Source organism: Garra rufa, chromosome 6, assembly GCF_049309525.1.
Source record: "Garra rufa chromosome 6, GarRuf1.0, whole genome shotgun sequence".
NCBI lineage: Eukaryota > Metazoa > Chordata > Actinopteri > Cypriniformes > Cyprinidae > Garra > Garra rufa.
In genome coordinates this window covers 52,285,293-52,295,902 of record NC_133366.1, presented here as the reverse complement: position 1 = coordinate 52,295,902, position 10,610 = coordinate 52,285,293, and the positions used below count along the sequence as shown (strand labels likewise).

General features: G+C 38.9%; 1 protein-coding gene across 1 annotated transcript; it reads left to right on the top strand.

Moving 5' to 3' along the window:
• Positions 1-283: 283 nt before the first annotated feature.
• Positions 284-3,695, top strand: LOC141336975 (uncharacterized). The gene is made up of 3 exons (XM_073842695.1): positions 284-290; positions 1,372-2,211; positions 3,598-3,695. Exons 1-3 carry the CDS (start codon positions 284-286, stop codon positions 3,693-3,695), a joined length of 945 nt encoding a protein of 314 aa, XP_073698796.1.
• Positions 3,696-10,610: the final 6,915 nt, after the last annotated feature.

Here is a 10,610-nt window from a genome sequence, read left to right as displayed (position 1 = left end):
GCTATACAAGCTGGACACTGACTACTCTAAAATATATCCAAGTTTCATTTCTATAGTATTATTATCCCTTGGGAAGATATACTAAAATGGTTGCTGAAATGTAAGAGGTGTACTTACTTTTGTGAGATACTGTATGTTTCTCATCCCCCACCCCATTTTTGTATTATTGTTTGTTGACAATGAAACAGAAAAAGGGGGTTTGGAGCGTTTTGGGATTTTTATGAATGCACAGACAAAAAAAAGTCACAATTATAAATACATTTTAAAATCCAAACACTGGTTAATGGCTGGTAAGCAATATTTTGGCCTGTGCATTTTCTCAGTTCGGTTGCTGTTGGCAAGTGATTTTTTTGTAATCTTGTTTGCTTTCCTCCTGCTTTGTTGTTCATGTCTTACTTTCTTTAGTCGTAAAGAAATGTTTTTTGAGGAAAACATTTCAGGATTTCTCTCCATAAAGTGGACTTCTATGGTGCCCCCAAGTTTGAACTTCCAAAATGCAGTTTAAATGTGGCGTCAAAGGGCTTTTAATGATCCCAGCCGAGGAAGAAGTTTATTATCTAGCGAAACGATCAGATATATACTTTTTAATCTCAAATGCTTGTCTTGCTGAGCTAGACAAGACTTTGAGGTTAAAAAGTATATAAATTGTAATTTTTTTTTTTTTTTTTTTAGAAAATAACATTGTTTGCTAAATAAAACCCTTCTTTCCTTGGCTGCGATCATTTAGAGCCCTTTGAAGCTGCATTTTAGAAGTTCAAACCATATAAATCCTGAATGCTTTACTCAAAAAACATAATTTCCTTACGACTGAAGAAAGAAGGACATGAACATCTTGGATGACAAGTGTGTGAGTACATTATCTGTAAATTTTTGTTCTGAAATGTGCATTTCTCAAATCTCTCACAATTGTGATTTTCATGCTGCCCAAATGTGGTTTACATACATGACACTATTAATCTTAGTTAAAAATTACAGAAGTTTCCCCCAAAATCCCAAGCATACCTTTACGTCTATGTAATGCTGCATTTAAAAAAAAAACTTGATTCCAAGTTTTCAATGAGGAATTAAAACAGTAGTCAAACATCAAACACTTCAAACATCCCCAGTAGAACACATTTTGATGTTTTCACATATCCAAGGCTTTCTATAAATGTAAACTGGGGTGTCAAGCTCAGCTCTGCAGAGTTTAACTCCAATTCTAACTGAACACACCTGAATCATGGTCTTCAAGGTTAACTTATTAGAGGTGTGTTGGAGCTTTACTCTGCAGGACTGTGACTCTCCAGAATAAATGCCAGATCTGGGCCATTGTTGCACTCTGTTCTACTGTTGCTTTTAAACAGGGGTTAACTTGTATTTGTCTCTTTTTAGAACTGGTGGTGCCCAGAATGGAGAGTGAAGTACTAGATGAAATGCAAGATGAAGATCAGTATTTTATAACTGGACGAGAATCAATTAGTTGCTCTCAGACAGAAAATACTTCAAGTAAAACTCATTTCACCTGCCAGTATTGTGGAAAGAGTTTCAGTCAACATGGAAACCTTATAGTCCACTTGAGGATTCACACTGGAGAGAAGCCTTTTACCTGCCAACAGTGTGGAAAACATTTCAGTGAACATGGAAATCTTAAAGTCCACATGAGGATTCACACTGGAGAGAAGCCTTTTACCTGCCAACAGTGTGGAAAACATTTCAGTGAACATGGAAATCTTAAAGTCCACATGAGGATTCACACTGGAGAGAAGCCTTTTACCTGCCAACAGTGTGGAAAACATTTCAGTGAACATGGAAATCTTAAAGTCCACATGAGGATTCACACTGGAGAGAAGCCTTTCACCTGCCAAGAGTGTGGAAAATCTTTCACTAAAAAAGCAGCCCTCAAAAGCCACATGAACGTCCACACAGGTGAAAAGCCCTTCACATGCCCTCTGTGTGGAAAACATTTCAGTCAACAAGGAAGCATTAACAGGCACATGAGAACTCACACTGGAGAGAAGCCGTACCTTTGCAAACTTTGTGGAATAGGTTTTACAATTAAACCAAACCTTGAGTATCACATGAACATTCACACTGGTGAGAAGCCATATGCATGCGATCAGTGTGAAAAGAAGTTCAGTCATAAGGGAACCCTTAAAAAGCACATGGTGGTTCACTCAGGAGCTCCCTCTCTCAGTTTTATATGCCATCAGTGTGGAATGAGTTTCTCAGACAGTGATCATTTTAAAAATCATGTAACATCTCACACTGGAGAGAAGCCGTTCATGTGCAATCACTGTGGAAAAACTTGCTCAAACAAGACAAACCTAAATCTACACATGAGAATTCATACTGGAGAGAAGGATTATATCTGCCCTTATTGTGGAAAGACTTTCAGATTTAGAGGAAACCTTCGGGCTCACATGAGAGTTCACAGTGAAGAAAAACCTTTTAGTTGCCTTTCATGTGGAAAGAGTTTCACACTTAAAGGAAACCTTACCGCTCACATGAGGCTTCACACTGGAGACAGACCTTCTGCAACATAAGTTTCACATATCAGAGAAACCTGAAAGATAATTTGCAAACGCATTCTGGAAACACACTGACAAGTTTAGAAGGAGCAATTTTTAAAATCACTCTGAAGGCGGCGCAATGGAATAATTTTTGTCTATATGTGATTTTGCCATCACATATAGACCTAGAACAGTTATGTATAAACAAGACCGTATTTCTGTTTTTGTACGTAAATAGTTTCAAATAGCTCTGCAGATATAAAATGGCACCAGAAAAAAGTTCTACTTCAAAGATTTTTTGCCTGAAATAGCAAAAATAATTTGAAGGCTGAAATTATTGACTGAAACCGTGACAAATATTAAATATAAATTCTCAAGTGAGTTATGTTGTGTGTACGTAAAAGTTCCTTCTTACTGAACTGTCCACTTGTGCCAAGAAATAGTGGGCTAACAAGTCTGGCATGAATTTCAACAAGTACAGTGGGGCAAATAAGTATTTAATACACTGCCGATTTTTCAAGTTTTCCCATTTACAAATAATGGTAAAATCTGTAATTTTCAATATAGGTACACCTCAACTGTGAGAGACAGAATCTAAAACAAATCCAGTCACATTGTTTAATTTTTAAATAATTAAGTTCCATTTTATTGCATGAAACACGTCTATGATACACTAGAAAAATAGAACTTAGTATTTGGTTTACAGTTACAGAGGTCAGATGTTTTCTGTAGTTCTTGACCAGGTTTGCACACACTGCAGCGGGGATTTTGTCCCACTCCTCCATACAGGTCTTCTGCAGATCTTTCAGGTTTTGGGACTGTAGCTTGGGCAACAGGCCCTTACTGAGGGAAGGTTGTTGTTGCCCAAAATCTTGTGATACATGGCCCCATCCATCCTCCCCTCAATACGGTGCGGTCGTCCTGTCCACTTTGCAGAAAAACACCCCCAAAGCATGATGTTTCCTCCCCCATGCTTCACAGTTGGGATGGTGTTCTTTGGATTGTACTTATCCTTCTTCTTCCTCCAAACACGGCATGTGGAGTTTATACCAAAGAATTATATTTTGGTCTCATCTGTCCACATGACCTTCTCCCATGCCTACTCCAGGATCATACAGATGGTCTTTGGCAAACTTCAGACGGGCCTGGACATGTGCTGACTTGAACAGGGAGACCTTGCACACGCTGCAGGATTACAATCCATGACGGTGTAGTGTGTTACTAATGGTAACCGATGAGACTGTGGTCCCAGCTCTCTTCAGGTCACTGACCAGGTCCTCCCGTTTAGTTCTAGGGTGATTCCTCACCTTTCTCAGGATCATTGATTGTCCCTAGTGTCCTTAGACAGCTCTTTGGTCTTGCCCATAGTGGAGAGGTTGGAGTCTGATTGAGTGTGTGGACAGGTGTCTTTTATACAGGTAACAAGTTCAAACAGATGCAATTACTACAGGTAATGAGTGGAGGATAGGAGGGCTTCTTAAAGACAAACTAACAGGTCTGTGAGAGATAGAATTCTTGCTAGTTGGTAGGTGATCAAATACTTATTTCATGCAATAAAAGGGAAATTAATTATTTAAAAATCATACAATGTGATTTTCTTTTTTTTTTTTTGAGATTTTGTCTCTCACAGTTGAGGCATACCTACGACTTAATCGGCGAAAAAACTGTGCTGTTCAGACTACATGACATCCTGTCTGTCATTAGGTCATTGTGCTTTTCACACTACGTGACACAATGTAAATGATCCGCAACAGTGGGTCACACACTACTGCTAACACTAAGCTGACAACAACTCTGTCGCCCAATAGGCAAGTTTCCATCCAGTTTTTTGCAATGTTTTGTTATTGACAAAGAGAATATGCATTAAAAAACTGTAAAATTTGCTGTCTCCATCCAACTGGCTTTTTACCAAAAAAACTGTGCTGGATGATGATATCCCTAAAAAATGCAATTGTTGCATAGCTGTTTCCGTTAATAATTTCACCTATCGCACAAAATACATAGGCTTGCATGAAACTCATGATTATAATAATAAATAATAATAATAAAAATGTATTATTTATTTTTTTATTTATTTAGCAATATACATAAACAGGTGAAGTTGTGTTATGATTATTTTTCTGATTAACTTTAAATTAAAATTATGTGGCTGTTGTAATGTTTTGACCAATCAGACACACTATTATTTGTTACTTATAACAAATAATCTTTAAAACCAACAAGCCAGGTATATGTTGGAATTCTGGAAACAACCCTTGAAAGCGACTAACATCCAAAAGGAGCTCAGTCACCAGGGCAACCATCTGATGACACCAGTTTTACGACACAAAGAAATGCAGGCAGAAAAACTTTTCCTATTCTTTCCTATAGGAAAGACTTTATGCTCATAGAAATGGACTCGTCCCTAATTCATAGGAAAACTTCTTTGAATGAACACACAAATCCTTTAGGTCATTGTGTGTACTATAACTATCTTGTATAATGTCTTTGGAATTGTATTTTTTTATTGTATGTATGCTTAATGCGTGAAGCACTAGTCAATGTGACCTACCTATAACTATGTGTCTCCTATCAAACTAATGCTCATTTAATGATGCACACTTTGGTGAATGCCACCTCCTCATAGAATGCCATGTGTGTTCGTACTTTAATCCAAATATAAAATGCCACAACCATTCGAACCATGCTTTCAGACAAATGGTCATAAAACCCACATTATTTACAACCTCCCGTTTGTAAATTCAGCCTTTTTCATTGGTCAAGTCCATCCTGAGAGGCGTGACTCTTCCTAGACTTTAAAAGGCTCCTCCACAGTTCTGTCTGTCTCTTCTGAAAAATCTTGATTGCTGTCTGTGTGAGAGAACTCACATGACCCAAAGCGGGCCTCAACATACAGAGCCGTGTGTGGTCTCCCCAACCTGGGAAGATGGCTCTCGACTACACAAAGTCAGACTGATACCGCTGGAGTTTGTTGCCCTCAACCCTGGAACTTATCATCATGGAAATGTCAATGATCAGACACTTCTCTCTCTTTACTCCTGGCCGTCCCTGTACCCCCATCTCTGAATTCTGGTCTGTAGTCCTTCAGAACTGCTTACTCAGGAGAGAGGACTCTCCTAACCACAACAGAGTTTCAAGAAATTGCAACCTCGTCATCAAATGGAACCATCCAGAACTACTTCAGAGGCTTCACAAGACTCTTGTTTAACAGCTAAGTCAAATGCAAGTATCATTCCTTCTACTAAACAGAGGTTTTGTGTAAGCTATCGTATACTGTGCTTTGAGTTAGAAACTGATGGTTCTTTCAGATGGTCAACTCAGCCTCATACCCCTTTCCTTGTCTGTTTCTAGCCATCACCTCTCGCCCTTCCTAGGTACCATGTATGTGTGATTTGCATGTGTACGTGTTCGTTTAGACTAGTTATATGTTAGTCCTTCGTTAATAAAACTCTTGTGCATGAATTACATGAGTCTCTGATTCTGCCTTGCAAATTAATGTCCCTTTATGATTTACGATTAAGCTACATGCTCTAATGCATTAATACTGTAAGAATGTTATTTTTCTGTGGCCAATATGAAATTGATATGAAGTTACCCTGAATGTTCGCTGGACGAATGGATAGTCGATGGCGAGTTAATCCCGCTACAGTTACTACTGGCGACTAATATAAATAATTGTAGTTAATCGTAATTAATTGTAATTATTTATATAAATTTTCCTTTTGAGCTTAATTCTCTACACTGTGATCCATTTAAAATACCTACATTGGTTTTCCAAGTATTAATTTTATACAAGCAACAACTGAACCTGAGTATTCACATGGTCACATCACGCACATGCAGTGCTTTTGTGAACGGAGAAAAACATACATCAATCTACAGGTGCTGGTCATATAATTAGAATATCTTCAAAAAGTTGTTTTATTTCACTAATTCCATTTAAGAAGTGAAACTTGTATAATGTATACATTCTTTCCACACAGACTGATATTTTTCAAGTCTTTTAATTTTGATGATTATAACTGTATAAAAGTATGAGCAGCATGTACAGCACTCAATACTTGGTTGGGGCTCCTTTTGCCTGAGTTGCTGCAGCAATGCGGTGTGGCATGGAGTCGATCAGTCTGTGGCACTGCTCAGGTGTTATGAGAGCCCAGGTTGCTCTGATAGTGGCCTTCAGCTCTTCTGCATTGTTGGGTCTGGCATATCGCATATACCTCTTCACATACCCCATAGATTTTCTATGGGGTTGAGTTCAGGCAAGTTTGCTGGCCAATTAGGAACAGGGATACCATGGTCCTTAAACCGGATACTGGTAGCTTTGGCACTGTGTGCAGGTGCCAAGTCCTGTTGGAAAATGAAATCTGCATCTCCATAAAGTTGGTCAGCAGCAGGAAGCATGAAGTGCTCTAAAACATCCTGGTATACAGCTGCGTTGACCTTGGATTTCAGAAAACACAATGGACCAACACCAGCAGGTGACATGGCACCCCAAACCATCACTGACTGTGGAAACTTTACACTGGACCTCAAACAACGTGGATTCTGTGCCTCTTCTCTCTTCCTCCAGACGCTGGGACTGTGATTTCCAAAGTAAATGCAAAATATACTTTCATCAGAGAACATAACTTTGGACCACTCAGCAGCAGTCCAGTCCTTTTGTCTTTAGCCCAGGCGAGACGCTTCTAACGCTGTCTGTTGTTCAAGAGTGGCTTGACACAAGAAATGCGACAGCTGAAACCCATGTCTTGCATGCGTCTGTGCGTAGTGGTTCTTGAAGCACTGACTCCAGCTGCAGTCCACACTTTGTGAATCTCCCCCACAGTTTTGAATGGGTCTTGTTTCACAGTTCTCTCCAGGTAGCGGTTATCCCTATTGCTTGTGCACTTTTTTTTCTACCACATCTTTTCCTTCCTTTCACCTCTCAATTAATGTGTTTGGACACAGAGCTCTGTGAACAGTCAGTATTTTTTGCAATGACCTTTTGTGTCTTGCCCTCCTTGTACAAGGAGTCAATGGTCATCTTTTGGACAACTGTCAAATCAGCAGTCTTCCCCATGATTGTGTAGCCTACAGAACTAGACTGAGAGACCATTTAAAGGCCTTTGCAGGTGTTTTGAGTTAATTAGCTGATTAGAGTGTGGCACCAGGTGTCTTCAATACTGAACCTTTTCACAATACACTATTTTTCTAAGATACTGAATTGGGGTTTTCATTAGTTGTTAGTTACAATCATCAAAATGAAAAGAAATAAACACTTGAAATATCTCGGTCTGTGTGGAATGAATGTAATGTATACATTATACAAGTTTCGCTTAAATGGAATTAGTGAAATAAATCATCTTTTTGAAGATATTCTAATGATATTACCAGCACTTGTATGTTCTGAGTTAGAGATCTCAAACTGAAATTGGTCTAATCAGATGTGAGAAAAATGACACATCTGACAAAAAAAGAAGTCACTCTCCCATTTATCTTGCTCCAAATTAAAGGTCTCTAGTACTTTAACTGAAAATGGAGTGTTTAATCTTTTCATTATACATAGCAGTATCAAATTGGAGGACAGAGTGTCAGTAAAGTGCTTTGACACAATCTGAATTGTTAAAAACCCTATGTAAATAAAGGTGACTTGACTTGACTTAAAGACTCTCCCAGGACCACAGCTGGAGAATTGCAGAAAATAGTTGAGTCTCGGGGTCAGAAAACCTTAAAAACAGTCGTAAAACAATCGCAATTAATCGGAAAACAGTAGCTACATCACCATGTTGTTCGGGAGGGTTTCAAGAAAAATTCTCCTTGCTCACCCAAAACAAATTCCAGCATAATCAGTTATCAGACACGGCTGGAACTTTAAGAGGCTGGCTTCTATGGTCAGATGAAATGAGCTTTAAGCAGCAAACACTCAAGATGGGTTTGGTAAACACAGGGATAAACAGTTCCCCATGTGTACAATGAAATATACTGCTGCAGTTTTGATGTTGTTGGCCAGTATTTCTGCTGGAGGTCTTGTTTAAAAACATGGCATCATGTCAAATACCAACATAAAAAATGAGTGACTGTTAGAAATCTTATAATGGGCCATGTTTGGAACTTTCCACTGGCAAATCAAGTCTTGCCAAGCATCTCCATGATTTTTGTTTGCTTGTTAACACTCAAATGGCACATCACATTTCCAGGCCAAAAGGCCAAAGGCTGCAGCTGAAACAGTTAGGTTTTGAGAAAGCTGGTTTCCGTAACACAGTTTCTGCAGTTGATGGGTGTCACATCCCAGTTATGAGACCTCACTGTGATAATCCCTTAGCATACTATAACAGAAAGCAGAACTTTACTCAGTAGAACATTGTGGACAACTTAGTATCATGAAAACAATTTGGCTTTCTTTACGTTGTGTGACACAAAATGTAAGGTCAATTAAAGTCGTATTCAGCATTTAGTGAAATTCTTCTTATTGAACTTACCTTTTTTCTGGTATCTCCATAATTTTCTCCTGACGTTGTCCAATTGCTTTTAGTTCTGTAACAATTGTATTTAGGCTGGTTAACTTTTTTTTTTTTCAAATGACCATCTGCGTTTCTCTTTCAGTCTTCTTCATCTCCAAAGTTCTGGCTGAACAAGGGTCTCCAATGCAGAAGTCCTTCTCTCTGCATGGGCCTCATAGGTCTCATAAAAAGAGGGCTGGCTCACTGGTCGTCTTCTTCTTGTGGGATTTAGCACCATGTTTTGGAGATCAGAGGGTCCAGGAATGTCATCCCTGCCTGGCTGTTCTTCAGAGGAATGTGGTGTGTGTGTGTGTGTGTGTGTGTGTGTGTGTGTGTGTGTGTGTGTGTGTGTGTGTGTGTGTGTGTGTGGCCGTGTTTTGGGAGCACACTTCATCCAGGACCAGTGGAGTGGAGAAAATTGTAGAAGCTGGTGCACTTCCAATTCCAGAACTGCCAAACAGCTTATCCATTTGCTGTGAAAGAGATCATTGACTTAGGAATGGGAAAAAACACACACCTCGTCAAAGATGTGTTTACTGTATCACAAAACCATTTATACATATACAGTACATATAGGCCTATAGAGGATGAAACTGTTTTCCAAACATACAAAAAACGGAATAAAGAAAAAGAAGAACTGAAACTGCATAAGATAAATAAATAAAAGAAATAAGCTTGCCTATCATTTATTCTATATAATCGTTTAGCTTTTTTATTGATCATTTCAAGTATGTGAGTTACTTTTATGTAATATGTTAGGACATTTTTCAAATATAAGCAGATTTGGAGCAACTGCAGCACCTGACCTCTGTGGCTGGTCTCGTTTTGCTCTCACGGTACACTCGATTTATCGTGACTACATTTAAGATGGCGGCGACTGCTCTGTTCCTGGTGGAAGATGTCTGTATAAATCTTCTTGTAAATAAACTACCGGTGCTTTTTCTGAGTTCTCAATGTCTCGTTTTAAATGTCAGGGCCCTAGGAAGTCTACTGATGAAGTGTGGAGCTACTTTGTGCCTCGTAAATGGCGTAAAACAGTGATTTATTTACATGGCTCCTTCGATGCCCGATTGACTTTCATTGACAACCTGTTGTTAGCATCGGCTAACTGACCCCAGATTTCGGACAGCTGGACACAAACCGAGATGAAATATGCAAGGTACGTTCACACTCGGTATCATGATTCAATACACTTTAGGTCAATATCACACCGGAGTTCTCCTTTAATATGATATGTGATAGGCGACCAATCGTCTCAGACTGTAGCAGCGAAATGTACTTCACAGCTGAGTATGTGTATTATTTTTTAAACAGCAAATGTTTTTTAAACATATCACAAAGACACTATTTATTTGAAAGACACATGTGACCTTATTCAGAAAACCAAAGATTTGAAAATCCCATCTAGTTGATCTCTTTTCACGATAGACATTGACAGCCTATAGCACCTGTATATCATTGCTCTTTTGTTGATTTTACTCCTCCTTCATACTGTACACAGAAAGCTGCATCCTCTTAAGATTAGTGAAGCTCTCAGATCAGATGTACCTGCTCTGAATGTATCTAAAATCAAAGGAAAAGGAGTCTTAAAGGCTAGGTAAGCAGCATGTACAGTGCCCTCCACTAATATTGGCGAAAGCGA